The sequence below is a fragment of the Oncorhynchus gorbuscha genome, linkage group LG08 (assembly GCF_021184085.1).
Source record: "Oncorhynchus gorbuscha isolate QuinsamMale2020 ecotype Even-year linkage group LG08, OgorEven_v1.0, whole genome shotgun sequence".
NCBI lineage: Eukaryota > Metazoa > Chordata > Actinopteri > Salmoniformes > Salmonidae > Oncorhynchus > Oncorhynchus gorbuscha.
The window spans coordinates 36,703,552-36,725,524 of record NC_060180.1 but is presented as its reverse complement, the minus strand read 5'-3'; the positions used below and the strand labels follow the sequence as shown (position 1 = coordinate 36,725,524).

The following is a 21,973-nucleotide window of genomic DNA, read 5'->3' as shown; positions in this document are numbered from 1 at the left end:
ATTTACTTACCCCACATTAGGTTATTTCAAATGATTGTTTGGAAGCTTTTTACGTATTAAACCACGAGTTTCACCCTGTCATAACAGCATAATTATTCCCTGTATATAAAGAGAGACTTCGCAGCGGGTCAGACAGCGGAGCGAGGTGCTCAGTGCGCTATAGGCTTGGGACATAGCAGCGGCTGACCAAAGAGAGACACACAAGTGGTTTTGGAAAGAGAAACAGATCTAACGCATTCAGATGCTACGCGAGAGATGGGCCTACCGCATTTCAAGCATCTGTTTAGGGGTGGTGGAGGATGTGTCAAATTTAGAGGTCTCAAGAGCCTAAAGTGGCTATCTCGTAGTACACACACCTAGGACCATTACAGCCAGGTGAGTATTTATAAAAAAGTGGAGTTTCCTTTTAGGAATATTTAAGATCCATGTTGTTATTTGACTTAATTCTCTCAACCTTGGTATGAGAATATAGCCACGGTCCTATGGTCTCCCTCTCCATCTACCACCAGACACATAATATATATCCACTTCACTTCATCCCCCACACACACACACCCTTCCCTCTCTCTGTGTGCCTTAACTGCCTGCATCTCATGGGAAACGGACTGTCAGCGTGAACAGGATGTCAACACACCCAGGTCAGAGTGCAGTAGCGCCGCCTGCCTGGCATCAGATGGTGTGTAATAATATGTTCACAGACAGTCACATTATTAGGTGCTGGTGCAGAAATAACAATAAATAGCAGAACGGTATTCCTGGCACCTGACTCCACTGGCCTCCTGTCTAGGAGTGTCTAAATTGGGACGTGGTTGATCAAGCACCAATATACAGGTACCAGAGCTACAGGGATAGAACGACCGAAACAACTCTTGCTGCAAAGAGTTGAGTTATTTATTTCAGGATGTGGTACGGAGAGACTGTCTTGGCCATGCAATGTGTTTGGAAGTGGTTTCTGGCTCTATACCCTCATTCAACACGCACACCTATGTTTCCTGTGGTAGTGTGGTTAAGAGGAGCTCTGGTGCCCACTGGGTGAAGTATTAAATGTCCGTTTCTGCTGAAAGCGTCGACCATCATGGCTTTTAACATTAGTCAAAAAATGATTGAGGCAAATGTAAAGTTAAGACGGAAAGGTAATGAAGATGAAGTGATGCCATTTAAAAAAATATGTTTATTGACTAGTCGTCAGACTCTCTTCATAAGATGTTAAGACCAACGACATTAGAGTTCTTATATTGGGGCTGAAACCTCAGCATAGTGGTGTATAATGTTTCAACCAACCCACTCCAGGATTCCACACAATTCGCCCGACATTACTTACACTCAGCCAACCATACAAAATACTTTGGCCAGTTGACAGCGGAACGGTTACACCAGTGTTTCCCATTAACCCCTGTTCACACCAGTAAGACCAGTCATTTCAGAGACAGGTGAGACAGACAAGTACATCATTCAAAGTAGTGGATGGTATTTCTTATTATCAGAGAGGAGCATTTTCATTTCGTGTTAAAATACTTCGGTAATTGTTACAGATTAAAATGTAATACATCTGGGATGCACAGAAGTACATTCATTATGTTACTAGACGGAGTAAAAAAAATAAAAGAGCTGCTAAATGTAGGATCATTTCATATCAGGACCTGGTGGTAAAAACAGTGCATGCAAAGAGTGAATTATATATAGTATTAAAGCCATACTATTACAGACAGACACATCTGTCACCAACACCACAAGACTGATGAAAAGAGGGAAAACTTGGAAGAGAGAGATCCAGACTGGGAAATAGAGGACATTTTGTCGTTTCATGCAGGAGCCAAGGGGAAGTAAAACTATCTTTTATGATTGGTCAGTGGGCCCTCAGTTGGTGCTTCCTTCACAAAAGTATTTGACCCGCCTCTGCAGTTCATCGATTAATTTCTTCTTAGCTTTCTCCCGGCTGGCTTGCCACTCTTCAGAAGGACAGAGAGAAAAGCCAATCAGAAAATAGCCTGAGAGCGAGAGTGTGTGTCCCCTACAGGGGACCAGTATGAAAATATATGCATTTACTACTGTAAGTCCCTCTGGATAAGAGCATCTAAATCACTGAAACATAAATGTGTGAGTGTGTCAGAAGCCTACCTTTGTAGGAGCAGATGAGAGGGGCAGAGAAGGTGACTTTTGTCCCAAACTTGTCATTAGTGTACTCAAATACAGGTTTCTCCAGACCTTTCTTCACAAACCACTCATCTAGAACGTTCCTCGCCGAGGCTGTGGAGTCTGTGGAGGGATTCACAATATCAATGTGTGTGTGTGTGTGTGTGTGTGTGTGTGTGTGTGTGTGTGTGTGTGTGTGTGTGTGTGTGTGTGTGTGTGTGTGTGTGTGTGTGTGTGTGTGTGTGTGTGTGTGTGTGTGTGTGGTACTGACCCATCTCATCCTCCCCAAGTAGGCCCAGTAAGCGCTGGCTGAGTTGGGCTCTGGTAGCTTTCTTACTGTCCTGTCCTTCAGTCTCCATGCTGTACCTGCCAATCGCGATCACAATCATGCACCACCATCAGGCAGTTACTCCTACTCACTACAAACAAGTCCATTATATAATTGTGTGGTAAAGAGAGAATTCACTCAAAATACACATTTTCAACATATAAAAAAAAACACTAAAGGGGCTATTCAAATGTATTGATATTTAGAAATGAAAGTTATATAGATTGTTATCAGTCTTTACCCCAAGAACCTAAGCTGGGCGGAGATTCTGTACTGAGTTTCTGAAAGGGCGGAGTTCACAGATGTAAGGGCTGTCCCCTCCAACAGAGTGCTGAGCTTTTGCTTCGCATCCTCAGTGCTGCTGGGTGGGGCCACAGGAGCACAGTAGCCAATGAAAGGAGCAAGACGAGACAGCGCCCTCTGGTAGGCCGACTGACATGCTGCAGCCTCACTGGAACCTGTCAATCAAATCTGCCTTTAGCAATGTGATACAGTTCACTCAGTATATTCATTTACTAACATTATCCTGCACTACGCTCTCATACAGTGCATTCATTTACTAACATTATCCTGCACTACGCTCTCATACAGTGCATTCATTTACTAACATTATCCTGCACTACGCTCTCATACAGTGCATTCATTTACTAACATTATCCTGCACTACGCTCTCATACAGTGCATTCATTTACTAACATTATCCTGCACTACGCTCTCATACAGTGCATTCATTTACTAACATTATCCTGCACTACGCTCTCATACAGTGCATTCATTTACTAACATTATCCTGCACTACGCTCTCATACAGTGCATTCATTTACTAACATTATCCTACACATTATCCCCATTATTCTCCACAGATCGTCTCAATCACTGTCAGGTTGGATGGGGAGCGTCACTGCACAGCTATTTTCACGTTTCTCCAGAGATGTTTGATCGGGTTCAAGTCCAGGCTCTGGCTGGGCCACTTAAGGACATACAGAGACTTGTACAGAAGCCACTCCTGTGTTGTCTTGGCTGTCTGCTTAGGGTCATTGTCCTGTTGGAAGGGGAACCTTCGCCTCGGTCTGATGTCCTGAGCACTCTGGAGAAGGTTTTCAAGGAGCTCTCTGTACTTTACTCCGTTTATCTTTCCCTCGATCCTGACTAGTCTCCCAGTCCCTGCCGCTGAAAAACATCCCCACAGCATGATGCTGCCACCTCCATGCTTCACCGAAGGGATGGTGCCAGGTTTCCTCCAGACATGATGCTGCCACCTCCATGCTTCACCGAAGGGATGGTGCCAGGTTTCCTCCAGACATGATGCTGCCACCTCCATGCTTCACCGAAGGGATGGTACCAGGTTTCCTCCAGATATGACGCTTGGCATTCAGGACAAAGTCTTCAATCTTGGTTTCATCAGACCAGAGAATCTTGTTTCTCATGGTCTGAGTGTCCTTTAGGTGCCTTTTGGCAAACTCCAAGCGGGCTGCCATGTGCCTTTTACTGAAGAGTGGCTTCCATCTGGCAACTCTACCATAAAGGTCTGATTGGTGGTGCTGCAGAGATGGTTGTCCTTCTGGAAGGTTCTCCCATCTCCACAGAGGAACTCTGGAACTCTTTCAGAGTGACCATTGGGTTCTTGGTCACTTCATAGACCAAGGCTCTTCTCCCCCGATTGCTCAGTTTGGCTGGGCGGCCAGCTCTAGGAAGAGTCTTGTTGGTTCCAAACTTCTGCCATTTAAGAATGATGGAGTCCACTGTGTTCTTGGGGACCTTTAATGCTGCAGTAATTTTTTGGTACCCTTCCCCAGATCTGTGCCTCGACACAATACGGTCTCTGAGCTCTAGGGACAATTCCTTCGACCTCATGACCTGGTTTCGCTCTGACATGCAAAACTGTGGGACCTTATATAGACAGGTGTTCCACATTATGTCCCATCAATTGAATTTACAACAGGTGGACTACAATCAACTTGTAGAAACATCTCAAGGATGATCAATGGAAACAGGATGCACCTGAGCTCAATTTCAAAGTCTCATAGCAAAGGGTCTGAATACTTATGTAAATAAGGTATTTCTGTTTTTTATTTTTAAATTCAATTAGCAAACATTTCTAAAAGCCTGTTTCAGCTTCGTCATTATGGGGATTGTGTGGAGATTGAGGATTTTATTTTATTGAATCCTTTTTAGAATAAGGCTGTAACGTAACAAAATGTTTGAAAAAGGGAAGGGGTCTGAATACTTTCCGAATGCACGGTATATGACAAATAAATTCATTCCAACTAATAATGGTCTTTATATACCCTCTCCACGGTAAGTGAAGACACAGGTGATGTCTTTGAGATTGCAGCAGAACCTGCCCTTCTCTGGTTCTGCTACTTCCTCCACAGGCCACGGGAACGACCGCTGCAGGAAAAATTTCTTCACCACCTCTGTGGACTTACTCTCGTCTACAGAGAGAAGGAGAGAGAGAGAGAGCGAGAGACGGGAGGAGAGGAAGAGCGAGAGCGAGAGAGAAGGGGTGTGAAGACGGGAGAGGAGGAAGATAAGGAGGATGGTGAGATGGGTATTATGTAGTGTAACCATTTACTGAGGAGTGGTGTTTGAAACATATATTTTTTAAAATAACGATCTGTGGCTCAGCTCTGGCTGATTAATTGATTGAATGACTGGTTGATTGCTCACCGGTGCCAGGCTGGAAGATATCCCCTGCTGTACCCAGGCTGTGGCAGGACCAGCAGATAGCCTCTTTCTTAGAGCTGAACAGGGTCTGGTTCCGGAAGGCATGGCGGTCTAGTCGGACCTCCACCATCCACTTACACAACTGCTCCACAGACACATCCTCACACACCACACACGGGGGCTGCAGACTCCACAGTGCCAGACACCGCCGGATTTCTGAAACACACACACGCGCCAAGTAAAAGGTACTGAGTAAAAGGTTACTGCTAATTGACTGATATTGAGGCTTAGAATCATTCAGAAAGAGGGTAGGTCCAGGGGTAGGAACCTAAGTTATTTTCCAATCGTTTCATTTTGAACCACCATTTTGTTTTTGTTCCGTCCCACTTTTCCGACCAGATAAATACAGTTCTGAACTGGTTCGGACCCCAAAAAAGTACTGGCTAATATCGTTCCTTTTTAAATCTACATTTTTTTACATTTAGCTCGACATTAAATGACTTCACCAATCATGCAGTGCGGATAAAGCAGCTTGCTATGGGGCGGACAAGCTATAGTACAGTGAGTTGTTTACGTGTGTGATGGAAAGACAAGTCTAGGGCCGTGAGATGCAATTGACATTTTCCGAGTGGGGAGAGAGCGGGTGAGGGTGGAGGAGGAAGCTTGCCTTGAAGCGCCGGGCATCTTGATATAACATGCATTATCTGAATTAGGCCCGTGGTATTACACCTACGGAGAAGTGGCTTCTATGGAGGTACTTTGAATGTCCTTTAAGTTCAGAGTTGGCTTTAACGTTGGACCGGAGATAGCTAGCTGACATGCTTGTGTGTGCAGACCGTCACCAGAATTGTAAAAAATAAGGTATTTTTGTACTTAATAAATACAATGTGAAATGTGATAACTATAGTATCCCCAAGAAGTTAATCTGTTCTTCTCTAATTCAAAATCTCTCTCTCCATCTTCTGAATCATGCTTGTAACGTCAGTAGGCTACAGTTATTCTTCGGAGGGGGAAAGGCAGGTAGCCCACACACACACACACACACACACACACACACACACACACACACACACACACACACACACACACACACACACACACACACACACACACACACACACACACACACACACAAAGATGTTCAGCTGGCAGGCAGACACTGGAAGAAGTTTCTGAATGACAGAGGGAGGGCTTTGCGTAGGTGCTTTGTTGCTTTCTTTGTGAGACTGAACATTTTTTGGTCTGGAATATAAAAGAACGCTATTAAACGGTTGCTTTTAAAATAACGGTTCTGTTCCGGAACAGTATAGACTAGTTTCGTTCCCGGTTCTGATTCTTTTCCTTGAAAAAGGACATTTTTCGGTTCTTTGAGCAGAGTAACAAAGAGAGGACAGTCACCTTCCATCTCTCCCCCTGCAGATCTCTTAGACGGAGGCGGGCCGGAATCGTCAGGTGTTGTCTCCGTGGTAATTGACAACTTGTCACCTTGTAGAGTAGTGCCAACAGCAGCAGTTTCCCCGCTCATCTGACTTGCAGCTGTGGGGAGAGAGAGCATGAGATAGATAGAAGTCAGGAGAGAGAGAGAGCGCGACAGACATAGACATAGAGAAAGATACAGAGAGAAGATAATGTATTAATAATGGAATAAGTGCTGTGTTAGTTTTTAGCCTCTGACCAGAGCAGAGCCAGCAGCAGCAGTTTCCCATCACCTGACCTGCAGCTATGGGGAGATAGAAAGAGGTCCAGACTAACCGGCTCCTGTTCTGATCTTGTTAGCCTCAGTATTTTTGTACTCTGGCTTGGCTCCTCCTCCATGCTTGGCCAGCAACTCCTGGAGTTTACCCTTGTAGTTTGGACCCGCTCTGCCGATGTCTCCGCCCAAAACCCCACTCAGGACCCCATTCAGACGCCTCAGGGCCTCCTTAGCTGCACAATGCTCTGCCTGCTGCTTTTTGGGGGCCGCCTCTTAGAGAGAGAGAGAGAGAGAGAGAGAGAGAGAGAGAGAGAGAGAGAGAGAGAGAGGTGAGGGGGTTACAGGTGATTGTGAGACATCGATCATTTCATGTCCTGGAAAAACTGCAATTACCCTTTATAACCAATGTTTACCTCTCATCAAATGTGCCATTGTGATGACATTTGTGTATAAAAAAAAAAGTTACCTGTGCTGTGGAAGGTGAGCTCGCCTACGATTCTTAGAGTGCATCTGTGCTTTCCCTCCATCGTTGTTACACAGTCCTCCACTGGGGGAACACACTTTGCCCGTCTGAAGAACTCCAGCACACTCTGCTTCTCACCACCTGCAAGGACAGCACTGAGTTCAGGCTGAGTCACAACAACACCCACTAACCAATTAAGTAGGATGAAGTTGTCCCCCCATATCTAAAGTGTGTAGTGTACCTGCTGTAGGCGGCGGCCCCAGGGACAGGCCCTGGAGCAGACTGCAGTAGGCTGCCTGTAGCGCCTCCTCTCGAGAGGAGGCCTCGTGTGGGTCGAGGTCCTTCTGCACACGTACCGCCACACACATAACGAACCCCGGGCCATCTGAAAAATGGAGGACAGATAAAAGGACCTCACCTTTTTCATATGTTCTCGTTTTCATTGACTTCAATTTCACACTTCTTTTAAAGTGTGTTCTTTTAACAGTGTTGACTGTTGTCTTATTTTTTGTTCTTGTTTCTTCTAGGTACAATGTTGTCTGTTAATATGAACTGGACAATGAAGCTGTGAGTTTTAATGCGATTCTGTGTACCTGAAGTGACGCTGCTCTCCTCTGGAAGGGTGGGCTTGGCTTGGTGGGGGTCTGACTCTGAGGCCCCTCCCCCCTGGGTCTCCATGGTAATTGTGGTATTTATGGGGGCTGCGGTATGCATGGCAACCATGGTGACTGTGGTAGCCATGGGGTCCATAGTAACCAAGGTTTCCATGCGTGACACTGGGACCACCTGACTCTCGGGGGGCTGCACGCTATGTATCATGGGAGCTGGTGGGAGGTGAGGGCAGCCCTCACCTTCGATTGACCCCACTCCTTTCTCCTCCTTGCCTATCCCCTCCCCACTTGTCACCCCTCCACGTTCCTCCACTCCCCCTCCCCCCTCAGTGACCTCCCCCGCTCCCCTTCCTCTGTCTGTGACATCATACGCAGGCTTGTCCAGTTGTGGGGTCTGAGCCTCCAGCAGCTCTTTCAGGGTGCTCACGTAGTTCCCTCCCACCACTTCCTTACTGCCGAGGACTCCGGACAGCCGCTGGAGGGCAACATTAGCTGCCTGCTGACATGCATGTTTCTTTTTGCTGGAACCCTCTGGAGTGAACCAGAAAACATATTTTAAACATTATATAATACTTACAGTATATATCTATATACATTTGACATACACACAATATATTTACATTCAATACACCATGAAACATAACATTGTAAAGTATCCATACGGCCTACTGAATGTGGTGTTACCTGGGACATAGAAGGTGATTGGTCCAGTGAATCGAAGAGTGCATTGGTAGGTCTTCTCCTCTGCATCAGATTGGACAGCCTCCTCTGGGGGTGGGACATCCCGCGTATGACAGTGCTCCAGGACCACATCCTTATAGGAGGAAGCTGAGGGACAAGAGCAGAGTTTCCATGGCCACAAGCATTTTGATGGACATAAGTGAAAACAGTAAAGGTAGATGTACATTACTGTACTGTAGGGGTCTTTAACCTGATTCTGGTAGATCCAACAGGAGAGCTAGTTTCTTGTAGGCAGACTGAACAGCCTCTGTCATTCCAGAATGCCCCTCTCCAGAGGTGATGTCAGTTTTAAGGACCACAGTGACACTACCAAAGAACACAGGGCCTAAAGACAGAGTTACATGGTAGAGGTTAATCAATCAGACACTGATACCAATTTAGGACTATTGGTCATTCGAGAAACAAAACATGGTGATATTATGTTTTAACAGATACTATTGACACAATATTTTTTACTCATACCATACATTTGATTGGCTGAGGAATACAGCACCTGTGCATGAGAGGCTTTGTGGTTGGTCCGTCTGGCTACTGGATGCCTCTCCCTCCTCTGTGTCATTGGCTAGCTCACTCAGGCTAGCACTGTCCTTGGCAAGCTGGCTCAGGGCCAGTTTAGCCACTTCCTGGTGTGCTGTCTTCGACTTTGGGCACACCTGAACACCTTCAAATGTCTGACCTCTCACCCGCACACGACCCCTGTAACCTGGACAAACCCATTTTGAGAGAAGCCAGAGGGTCAAGTCTCCACAGAGACACAGCTGCATCTCCAACGTTTTCACATAATAATAAATCATTTATTTATACAATCAACACATTTTTATAGAGCTGTTTCCTGATATTATAAAGCTATTACATATAATATCATGAAACAACCCAGCATAAGCCACCATAAGACGTCTTCTTTACACCACAGAATTGGATAAGGGCCAGGAGTTTTTCTTGACCATGTAACGTAGCCAGGACAGTCTGGATGACCGTTATGGGCGACATTTTGGGCATGTTAAGGAAGAACTCCAGGCCCAAAGCTAGGGATAAGGTTCTGACCTACCGAGGGCTTCCTTTATCTCTGAGAAGACAGGCTCAGGCCACCCTTGCCTCCTGGCCTCCTCATACAGATGGTTCTTATATTTGAGGATGTCAGTACTGAACTCAGGATCTGAAAAACACACAGCTGCCATAGGTCAATATTTTTCCTCTGTTCATGGTAAAGTCTGTCTGTGTGAAATTATGTAAATGTGGTGAACACTTAAAGTTGTACACTAGATTAATTTGTCGTCTAAGGCACTGCATCTCAGTGCTAGAGGCGCCACTACAGACCCTGGTTCGATTCCAGGCTGTATCACAACCGTCGGGTTAGGGTTTGGCCGGGGAAGGCCGTCATTGTAAAAAAAAATTGTTGTTAACTGCCTAGTTAAATAAAGGTTAAATAAAAATGTGAATCTTTTAAGTAATTTTAACCCTCAAGTCTCTCTCTCCGAGTAGGGCTGGATTCCTCAGTAACTCCATTATCTGTCTCTCTACTATCTCTCTCTCTCGGTCTCTCTCTCTACCTGGGGTGTATTCATTAGTTGTATTCTGTTGCAAAACGTTTAGTCTGTTACAAAACTTTTTGCAATGGAAACAGTTTACACCAAATGAAAAATGAGCGTTTCTCTTGGACAAATTAAGGTAGGTCCCTTCCCGTTTGGTTCCGTTTACTCTGTTTGCTTGTTTGTTTCTTAGTGTAAACGGTTTACGTTAAATCTTTTTGCAACAGACATTTGCAATGGAATTTGACTAATGAATACAGCCCTGCTCTCTCTCTCTGGAAAACAAATGCTCTGAGTGGGGTTGAATCCATCTCTCTCTCTAAGTTCCTCTTCCTCACTCACCGTGTGTGCGTGTGTTCCTCTCCAGTGTGTCCACTCTGACGGTGAGTGTGTCCACTTTTTCCTGCACCTCTGTCAGTCTCTCCCACTGTGGCGCCAGGCTCTCCTGCAGGTCATTGTTCCCCTCCAGAAACACCCTCACACACTGCAACTCCTCCAGCTGGGGATACACACACACACACACAAAAAACATTTGAGGTGCCTTACTGTGTGTGTGTGTGTGTGTGTGTGTGTGTGTGTGTGTGTGTGTGTGTGTGTGTGTGTGTGTGTGTGTGTGTGTGTGTGTGTGTGTGTGTGTGTGTGTGTGTGTGTGTGTGTGTGTGTGTGTGTGTGTGTGTGTGTGTGTGTGTGTGTGTGTGTGTGTGTGTGTGTGTGTGTGTTTGGGTTCTTCTATCCTTGTGAGGACCTAAAATTCCAAAAAGTCCTCACTAGGATAGTAAAACAATTCTCCCTCGTGGGGACATTTCCCAGGTCCCCATGAGGACAAAGGCTATTTTAAGCTTAGGGTTACAATTAGAGTTAGAATTAGGGTTAGGTTTAGAGTTATAAGTTAGGTTTAGGGTTACGGGTTAAAGTTAGGGGGGGGGGGATTTTGAATGGAAATACATTGTAGGTCCCCACGAGGATAGAATAACATGACGTGTGTGTGTGTTTGTGTGTGTCTTACAGTAAGGGCTGTCTCTCTGTCCTCTTCATAGCGTTGGGACAGACACTCCAACTTTTCCTTCAGTATCTGTTGTTCCAGACTCAGAAAGTTCTGGAGTTTCAGCATGCTCTCTGGGACCTTATTATCTGCTGCAAGTGCAATCTTCTTCCCAACACAGCTCATGATAAAACTGAAGTCTGTATTCTGGAGCTGGGACAAAGATACCGGTCAGGTTCCCAATGTAAAAGTGAGGTATGGACTTAATAGCACACGCACACGCACACACACACACACACACACCTGTTCGATCTCCTCTGTCAGCTCACTGAATTTGGGGTAGTGTGTTTTCAGAGCCTGGCCCAGGTCTTTGATTCGCCCTAGGTAAGATTCTAACTCCCCCTTCTCCACCCGGAAGTCAGCCGAGTGCATCACCTGGTTCCTCACGTTGGTCACCTGCACACATACACACTGTCATACGTATACACAGGTAAATGTGCACATTTGTGAGTGTGAGAAAGTTTACCTGTGTGATAAGAGTTTTGGACTTCACAAACTTGGCAAAGTAGCTGCATTGGCTCATGAGATTGAGGAAGGCCGAGATGTCAAATTGGTCCACAGTGGTGTGGTCCATATTTCCACGGGGCATGTAGACCTAAAGACACACACAATGACATACCAACTACCAAGGCAGGATGTAACACACTTATGATAAATACAGGAAGAGCATTAGTCCAGATGTCGGTACTTTACCTTGGCTACCTCCCATTTTTTCGTAGGCCACAGGTACGGCTTGGAGTTACTCCAGTAGACCTGTCCGCCTTTAAATGAATGGTTGGCCCAGATCTCATCTCTCCATGGCTCGCACACTTCACACACTTGAGGAACCTTACACAGGAACAACCATAGAATTACTTTTGAATTCGAGAACAATTTTTTTTTATTGCAAACAACAAATAATAATATTGAACGCAAACATTAACCCAAAAGTTTTGAGAGCAATATAAATAGTAATGCAAGAAAATCATTTTGAAAGGTAAAAACAAATTGTAATTTTTTAAAAAAATATATATATAATCGCAATTGCGATTAAACACCTCTGACTGCATTTTTTAAAACTCTATTTGGTTACATTATCCGGCCCTTTGCTTCACTGCCTTGTTTTGGGTTTGCAAAGTTTTGGCAAGTTCATTCCGGGTAGGCGGGGTTTGGGAGGGAGGAGGTATATGATGAGTCTCTACTGGTCAACTGGTTTTGGAGAGACAGTTCATCCTCATTTAAAAGAAAATTATTTTTTAAAGGCTCAGTGGCTATTAGCTAGCTAGTTAGCCCAATGGGCCTGACTAGTATAACTAGATAACGTCAGCTTTACAACAAGGAAGACATAGGGAAACACCCTTTGGTAAGTGTCTTTTACATTTAGAAGATGTATTGAAACAATTAGCTAGCATGGTTATATCATTTCGATCCCAGCCAACAAGCAAGATATGGTGCACTGAAGTAACTCTGAAGTTATTCTAGTGGTAGGTGGCTAGTCAAGAACAAAGGCACTACAAGCCCTTCTCATGAACCCCAGTGCTGTATAGCCCTGGGTTCCCGAGAGCAAGGGCAGCTTTTCACTACAGTGTGATTGTACTATAGACAATTTTGTTTAGCATGTTTCTTTTTTTGTGTGGCCTGGCTCACTGGCTGTGTGTGTGTGTGTGTGTGTGTGTGTGTGTGTGTGTGTGTGTGTGTGTGTGTGTGTGTGTGTGTGTGTGTGTGTGTGTGTGTGTGTGTGTGTGTGTGTGTGTGTGTGTGTGTGTGTGTGTGTGTGTGTGTGTGTCTATCTGTCTGCCCAATAAGCGATGTCTCAGTGCAGAATTAGACATGTATCCAAGTTGCTCAAAAAGTCCCATTTGAAAGTGTATATTTATTTTAATTACATTTGTTTTTACACCCCGAGTTGCTCCTGCTCCTCCGTATCATTCAAATCAAATCCCATTTTATTTGTAACATGCGGCGAATACAACCTTACCTTGAAATGTTTACTTACAAGCCCTTAACTCTATTTCTCGAACTGCATTGTTGGTTAAGAAAATGTACTAAATAAACTAAAGTAAAACAATTGTATAAATAAGTAACACAAAACAACAATAACGGGGCTATATACAGGGGGTACTGGTACCGAGTCAATGTGGAGGCTATATACAGGGGGTACTGGTACCGAGTCAATGTGCGGGGGTACAGGTTAGTCGAGGTCATTTGTACATGTAGGAAGGGGTAAAGTAACTATGTATAGATAATAAACAGTGAGTAGCAGCAGTCTATGACTTGGGTGACTGGAGTCTGACCATTTTTTGGGCCTTCCCCAAATCTTTTCAGTCTCCTGAGGGGGTTCAATCCTACCACCGTCAGCAAACTAAATAATGGTGTTGGAGTCGTGCTTGGTCATGCAGTCGTGAGTGAACAGGGAGTTCAGAAAGGGGACTAAGCATTCACCCCTGAGGGGCGCCGTGTTCAGGATCAGCGTGGTAGAGGTGTTGTCCACCCTTACCACCTGGGGGCAGTGTTTCATCCCAGGGTTCTTTGCTTAGTGATGAGCTTTGTGGGCACTATGGTGTTGAACACTGAGCTGCATTCCATTTCTCTAAACGTCAAGTTAAGTTTAGGTACTGACTCTGAATGGTTAAGGTATGGGATAGGGTAAAACAAAATACAAAATCAGTGTCCACCACTGGGATCAAACAAGCAATCTTCTGATCCAGAGTCATGGAATTATACCCATCCACTATCCCCGTCCACCACATGTGCCCACTACTCAGTAAAGATGCGCTCCACTGTTGCCCCTAGTGCTTTCCATCTAATCCATTTTGTGTTCCAACCCTTAGGAAAGTATGAGAAGGGAGAGGTTCAGCTGGCTAAAGTCATTGCTGTGTGCAGGCAAACCCAGCAGCTCCTCCAGCAGACTGCCTCCTCCTGTCTTCCAGATGCTGCTGACCAAGCTGCCCTTCTAAGCTGCAAGGTCAGGATGCTCTCCCATGGGGAGCAAGGGCTGTAGTGGCACTGACGTGGCTGAAATATTACTTGGTGCCCTAAACCCCCTTCTTCAAATGGTATTTACTTGTTAATTCCCTTTCATGGATTTAAGGCAATGGATTGCTACAACCATGGTTGAGTGGAGTTCCGTCATATTCCTTACACCGCCAGTTCATTCCTTTAACCCTTACACTCATGGGAATTGGCCTACATAGATAGGGCTAAATTTAAATGTTTATTACATGAGAAATAAGGTAAGCAAAAGCATTACCATGGTAGCAATTCAAAGGGAACCGTTTGGAGATCATGGGGTAATGATTAGACTAAAAGGTGAGGACATGACGCTTCACCTGACAAGACTGAATCCAAGACTTTACGTGCATTTTACACTTACTGTACTTTTTTTTGGTATCAAAGTCTGAAAATACTCTAAATACATTCAGTGACATGACAAGAATATTGTTGGAAAATGTGGGGTTCTATTGCCAACATGACTTGCTAAAAAGGCCTTACAGTGTTAGGCTTTCACTAGGCAATTCAGAGAAGCAGATGGTTATTTTGGTGCGCATGGAATGAAGTCATGAGTGCACTCTGATGTGTGGTCCACTGTACATTTTCTTCACAACACATCAAGCATAGGCTCATTGTGTGGACACCCCAGGGTGATGTCATCTTGTAACTGTACATCAAGTCCACTGGGTACATTCATCTTGTAACTTCACAACACAGTGTTCAAGCATAGGCTCATTTGTGTTCAAGGATTGTGTTCAGGACAGCCCCAGGGTATGACGTCATGTCATCTTGTAACTGTACATCAAGCATAGGCTCATTGTGTTCAGGACAGCCCCAGGGTATGACGTCATGTCATTTTGTAACTGTACATCAAGCATAGGCTCATTGTGTTCAGGACAGCCCCAGGGTATGACGTCATGTCATCTTGTAACTGTACATCAAGCATAGTGATGATAAACACTGACACTGTACTGTATATGACATGAGGTTTATGATGTGGAAATGTGAAGTGTACATTTGGATTCACAGGTGTTTGACTTGCTCGTATGACATCAAAGTGGTATTTATTATAAATACTCAACGTCACATCTTTCAAAATACATAGAGTCCTTGTAACTTAAGGCATTTCCCTCACTCAGACACACAAAATCATTTGCAAAAGTTGGCCAATTAGCGGGAGGAATGGGGCAACTTTTTTTGGGGCTGTGCGTGCTGCTCAAGTTCTTAACGGCCGTCAGTCAAAACCCAATACAGCGCTATGAAGTGGAGGCCCTTGAGCTCTGACGTCTTGTGTAGCATGTTACTGTACAGCCACTGCGTTCCAATTTACGTGCTTATCAATGTCCATATCTGCCATTTTCAACCCGTATACGGGTACGAGTGTAAAGGGCTTCAGCCAAGAGGGAGATTGTATGAATGCGCACTTCGGCTTAAGGGGAGAGGGTCCGCTTGTGTCCTGATTCTTCACCCTTTCTACAAAAGTGTGCACGAGTTCAATGTTCCTCATTCCTAGCCCTGAAGGGCAGCAGTGTTTAAATTGTTCCTTTTCCACAGCTAGTTTGGCTGATGATCTGCCTCCGTAGCTGAGAGAAGCCGAAGAGGAACATCACTTCGTTCCCAAAAATACTACAAACACTTCTAACTGTACAGACGAGAATGAGTAGGGCAGACTTATCGCTGAACTGTGTTTAGTCCAGTTTACAGTACCAATTTGTGACCAGCCACATGTTCAATAAGGTATCCTGCAAATACAATTACAATGCAGAGATGTTCTTGCTCTTTAGTTAAGTTCTGACAATCATATGTTGGAAACCATTATCAAGGAAAACGAGTTGAACACTTTGTGGAAATTGTACATTTCTTGAACATTCTTCAAAGGACAATGTGTCTATCACAGGTCTAAATGTACAGTAAGGGGTATGTCCTTAATAAAATCATTTGTGATGGTTAATTGTGCAGACTGATTGATCAACTACTGTAATTAAACTCTGTGGTAATGCCTATGTCTTGCAGCTTTAACAGTATTGAGTCAAGTAACAGCTTTGTCAACTGTCTCGCCAAGGACTGACTCAAAGATTATGGTAACGAGTGCGCTGAGTCGGGAAGCAAGTACAGGGAGTGTGTGTTTCAATAAGTAAACAAAACAATAACCGCGAAACACAAAACACGCCGACGTGAAAACAGAGTCGATAACACCCGAGGAGAGAACCAAGGGGAGTGACAGATATAGGGAAGCTAATCAAGGAGGTGATGGAGTCCAGGTGAGTGTCATGAGGCGCGGGTGCGCTTGACGACGGTGACAGGTGTGCGGAATAAATCAGCAGCCTGATGACCTAGAGGCCGGAGAGGGAGTATACGTGACAATTATGTTTATTACTATGGCTCTTCAAATTTGATAAGTACATAAGGAGCTATCGTCACTGGCCATATACGTGTAGATTGAGGTGTTTAGAAAAAGTTGGTTTTGACTTTGGTCTCGTTGCACCGCAGCTACCTACAAAAGTCATGTGTGAATCAACTTGCTAGCTAGCTTCTTAACCTGTTAGCTACCTAACATAGTTAGGGACTGAAGATAATGTAGATGTGTATTGTATCCCCTGAATTCTGGAATTAGCAATCAAGCTACTTTATAGAGTAACAAACAAGTATCTAGCAAATGATCTGGGTTGCATGGTAGCTATATCTAACATACCGAGGTATACATAGCCTTGGATGTAAACAAACTGGATCACTGGGTGAGGCTAACCTTTTCTCTCAAGTTTTCATGTACTGAATAAAAATATAAAGTTCAGTGTGTTTCCATTGTATTTTCTACTCTACCCATAGTTCTTCACAAAAATTAAATAGCAAATGTGCCTAGTCTGGTTTTAGCACATGTGCTCTAGCCAACAGCTGGCAGATACAGGGTGATTAGGCTATGAGTAGGATAGGCTCAGGGTTGCCAGGTCAAGTTCAAATTTCTATCCCAATGAAACCTCAACCCACTTACCAGGCCTGACAAATAGCCCCAAAAATGTTTCTTTTTTTCACAGCAGAAGAACAGTTGCCACATTTATCCAATAAACCCTTTTTCTATCATGTTAGAGCAAATTAAGAAGGAATATCTGCGGAATTTGTAACGATGTAAGCTAAGAAGCAAACTTCAGTTTTCCATCAAAATAATAACTATTGTGAGTTTAAGAATATGTCGCAAGAGAAAGGCTAATTCACCCTTATTAAATTTGCCAGATCATTTTCCATCAATGGATGTTGATTTAACTTGTTTTGACTGCTATGATTAAGCAATAAGGCCCGAGGAGGTGAGGCACATTGCCAATATTTCTGTTCTTAGGACACAGCCCTTAACCGTAGTATAATGGCCATTTACCACAAACTCCTGAAGTGCCTTATTGCTATTATAAACTGGTTAAACATATTTAGAACAGCGTAATTTTTTTTGTCATACCGTGGTACACGGTCTGATATACCACAGCTTTCAACCAATCAGCATTCAGTTTATAATTGTAATTAAATCCCTTTTGCACATAACTTGATAAATCCTAAAGGAGAGTTAGAGGGATGAAAGTTGGACAGAGGATCTCGAAATCTCTGAAAAAAGAAACACTTGAACGAACTTCAAAAAAGAATGCTAGGCTATTTTCTGGCAATTGTGCCATTGTGTTAGATGTATAAAACGGCCTGTTTGTGAGATTGACTCGTTATTTCAATAGGCATAGGCTACCGACTAAAATCTGTGTTTATAATTGCAATTCAACTTTGCCATGGTTTGCTGAGCTAGATGCAGGTGGCCTATAGGCCCTGATAGGTCAACATCCACAATGAAACTGACATTAAATGTGGAGAATGATACATTTGCGATAGAGCTGTCACCATGATAACAATTGATAGGATAATTCAATTAGAAATTATCCTAACACGGCCATTAATAATTGCCTAATAACACAAGGCTACAATAAAAAATTAAGTTATAGGCCATTTATTCAAATCTGTTTGTCAGCTCCAGGTAGACTACACAAGTGGCACAAATTGATTTGCAATGACTTCAGTGATATCGCGTTGAACATCTCATTCCAAAATCATGGGCATCAATATGGAGTTTGTGCCCCCATTGCTGCTATAACAGCCTCCACTCTTCCGTAAATACATTCCATTAGATGTTGGAACATTGCTGCGGAGACTTGCTTCCATTCAGCCACAAGAACATGTGTGAGGTCGGGCACTGATGTTGGGCGATTAGGCCTGGCTGGCATTCGGCTTTCCAATTTATCACAAAGTTGTTCGATGGGGTTGAGGTTAGAGCTCTGAAGGCCAGTCAAGTTCTTCCACACAGATCGACAAACCATTTCAGTATAGACCTCGCTTTGTGCACAGGGGCATTGTCATGCTGAAACAGGAAAGGACCTTCCCCAAACTGTTGCCACAAAGTTGGAAGTACAGAATCGTCTAGAATGTCAATTTATGCTTTAGTGTTAAGATTTCCCTTCACTGGAACTAAGAGGCTCAGCCCGAACCATGAAAACAGCCCCACAACATTATTCCTCATCCACAAAACTTTACAGTTGGCACTATGCAGTCAGACAGGTATGGTTCTCCTGGCTTACGCCAAACCCTGATTCATTTGTGGGACTGCCAGATGGTGAAGCATGATTCATCCCTCCAGAGAACACGTTTCCACTGCCCCTGAGTCCAATGGCAGCGAGCTTTACACCACTCCACCAAAAGCTTAGCTTGCACATGGTGATCGTAGGCTTGTGTGAGGCTGCTCAGCCATGGAAACCCACTTCATGAAGCTCCCGCCTAACAGTTATTGTGCTGATGTTGTTTCCAGAGGCAGTTTGGAACTCTGTAGTAAGTGTTGCAACTGAGGACTGACCATTTTTATGTGCTACGCGCTCCCAGCACCGTTGTTGCTCCTAGATGTTTCCACTTCACAATAACAGCACTTACAGTTGCCCGGGAGAGCTCTAGCTGGGCAAAAATGTGACGAACTGACTTGTTGGAAAGGTGGCATCCTATGACAGTGCCACATTGGAAGTCGCTGAGCTCTTCAGTAAGGCCATTATACTGCCAATGTTTGTCTATGGAGATTGCATGGCTGTGTGCTCGATTTTATACACCTGTCAGCAACGGGTGTGGCTGAAATAGCCAAATCCACTCATTTGAAGGGGTGTCCATATACTATAAATACTTTTACGTGTATAGTGTATCAAAAGGTAAGCTACAGTAGCCTACAATTGCATAGAAATTAATAGACTACATGACGGCCAACAAATGCAAATGTATCATTCTTCAAATTTAATGTCAGGTTTATTGTGGACTTATTCCCGTAACAGAAGCATCTATACATTCCATTTCAAGTGCTCAAGACCCAAGAACTAAGCATGCGTAAAACCCTTTGCTTGATAGTTTTCCATAAGAAAATTCGACTTTCAAATGCAGTTTACTTTAAACCACCTCTGAGCGAATTTATCTACAGCATACTTAGTGAGCCTAAAGTCGTATTCCAGTCGTTGTCGGGGTTATAGCAGTTATAGCGCATTAATAGGTTTTATGGGAAAGGGTTGTAAATGGGTGTCTCCATAATGACAATCTAAATAGCCTACCTACAACTGGTAAAAAGTTGTCACGACGTGTGCGTGCTGCCGTCTCAATGACTCAGCAGCAGCGCTCTCAACCAGTGCTCTAAATAACACACACACCCTTCCAGCCATCCCCACCACTCACTCAGTAACAATCTGCTCACTGCCTGATAATCTGCAGCAACAAGTTACAACAATTTACAGAAAGCCGCAGACATGGCAACCCCGGGTAGACTAGTCTACAGGGGGTTAGGGATCAGGGGTCATGGGTTGATCAGTGAGATTATTATGGATAAACCCGAGAATATGTTTTTGTCAAAAGGCAGTCCAAGCATCGATCGTCAAGTCACCAGAATCGAACCCTCGATATATATTTGAAATACGCATCACGATCACCGAGCACTTTCACCACCCTGTGAAGATCATTTACATTTTCATCTGTAGCCTAATAAACTGTAGTTTCCCCGAGTCGTAGTGGAAGGACCACACGACAGATCATCACGTGACTCCACGTTTACTTCAGTAGGATGGCTATTATTTCAACATTTACGCATAAAGGAGTTTCCACCGCCATTTCTCGCATTTCATTTTACCAACAGAGATCCCACCATGTCGAACAAACACGTTCTCTGTCGTCATTTATAAAATTGTACCGAAACTTCCTGTTTCTATCACAACTGTGCGATTTATTTTATACGGTATGACTTCACTCCATACAAACTGTGGATGGAAACGTGCTTACTGAAGAAGAAAAAAATACATTCATTTACAAGTCACTTGTTCTTGCCTTTAAAAAAATATTTTCTTGCAATATTATTTTTCCTCTCAATACTTTTGGGTTAATGTTTTGCCCTCAATATGATTCTTTTGGTTTGCAATAATAATTTGGTTCTCGAATTCAAACGGTTTGTTTTATATTACAATCACAAAAGTCATTCCATAAAACAGTTGTAGCCTATGACATCCGTGCATGGGCAGAACATATTAGGGACGGAAACTCAGATATCATGCGAGTTACATTTTAACTCACATATTTTAATCACCTGCTTTGCCCTGGGCATCCATTTCTTCAGGTTACATTGTGTTGTACATAGATCGCCTTTGTTTGCGTTCACTTTGTTTCGGAGTTGATTGTGGTACGTTTCGGTTTCGTGTTCCAGGAATCCTCCTAGTCGCGTTTTAAGACAATTCAGACCCATGGTCGTTTTAATCCAGTTTTTATAGTCGTCATCCTGAAACCGTCTGAATGAGTCCATGGTGAAACAAATGCTGTATAGTTGTGCTGGATAATAATTCCTTCGGTACCGCCCGATTCGATCAGTTCCGTAACCTGTGAGCCTACATTACCTATGCGCTGGGTTTGACAGGCTGTCTGCAGCGGAACTGTCAGGCGCACAGGGTCCCGGTTCAACCAATGAGCAGCGTTCTCGCCACCGTCATAACGTGTACGTAGATCGATTCCTGTACATGTATTTTGGGGAAGGTTCTCTCACCTCCAAGATACATATTTAACCCGTTTATACCATATACTTTGCTTCCATGTATTACCACAGCAAAACAAACCTTCCAATGTACGGCATTGCATTCAAACCAATAATGATAGAAACGCAGGACATTTTAGTGATTGTGCATTTATGTATGTTTTTTTCAGTACGTGTTCTTGCTCTTACAGTTCTGGTCACTGTTCAATCACAAAGTGTCTCAATGTGATCTACAGCATAGACATACCTACATCTCAATATAACGTATTTAACAAATAAAACAAAGTATGGTCATGTTGGAGAGTTGTTTTTTGGGGACAATCAATTTCCCCTTCTGGTCCCTTCTGTGGCTGGATTTACAGAGTAAACATACAACTTTTTGTACATGCACATTCTCATTTAGTCGGTCAACAACAGCAAGTTCATATCGATAAAAACATGCTCGCAAGCAAAATCTGAAACCTTTTCAAGACTTTGAATAGTTCCCTGGGTTCTACTGTCCCGTCCTCTGGTAGATCACTGATCAACCCATTAACCTTGACCCCTAACCCCTCTTCTGGCATAAAGGCATGATTGGTCAGTACAGTCCATAGACTTAAATTAAATAAAGGTTCAATTTGAAAAAGTCTGTTCCCCAACTGGCTTCCCACAGGTGGTTTTATCCCCATTGTAATTATTTTGTTGTTGCATTTTCATTGTTGGACATACATTTTTTATTTAAAAAATTAACATTGGG

The 21,973-nt window shown here is 43.8% G+C and overlaps 1 protein-coding gene across 2 annotated transcripts; it reads right to left on the bottom strand.

Annotated features, from left to right (window-relative positions):
- Positions 1 to 1,151: 1,151 nt before the first annotated feature.
- On the bottom strand, positions 1,152 to 21,144 carry LOC124041575. 2 transcript variants are annotated; one of them, XM_046359305.1, is made up of 18 exons: positions 20,800 to 21,144; positions 11,901 to 12,035; positions 11,674 to 11,802; positions 11,451 to 11,603; positions 11,172 to 11,360; positions 10,508 to 10,664; positions 9,685 to 9,792; positions 9,130 to 9,339; positions 7,526 to 7,669; positions 7,288 to 7,425; positions 6,881 to 7,093; positions 6,527 to 6,664; positions 5,132 to 5,344; positions 4,750 to 4,896; positions 2,703 to 2,919; positions 2,405 to 2,499; positions 2,119 to 2,256; positions 1,152 to 1,949 (listed from the first exon to the last, which is right to left on the bottom strand). In XM_046359305.1, exons 1-18 carry the CDS (start codon positions 21,010 to 21,012, stop codon positions 1,858 to 1,860), a joined length of 2,829 nt encoding a protein of 942 aa, XP_046215261.1. In that variant the 5' UTR covers positions 21,013 to 21,144; the 3' UTR covers positions 1,152 to 1,857. The 2 variants fall into 2 exon arrangements, with proteins under 2 accessions (XP_046215261.1, XP_046215262.1); XM_046359306.1 differs by having other exon boundaries at positions 20,787 to 20,924.
- Positions 21,145 to 21,973: the final 829 nt, after the last annotated feature.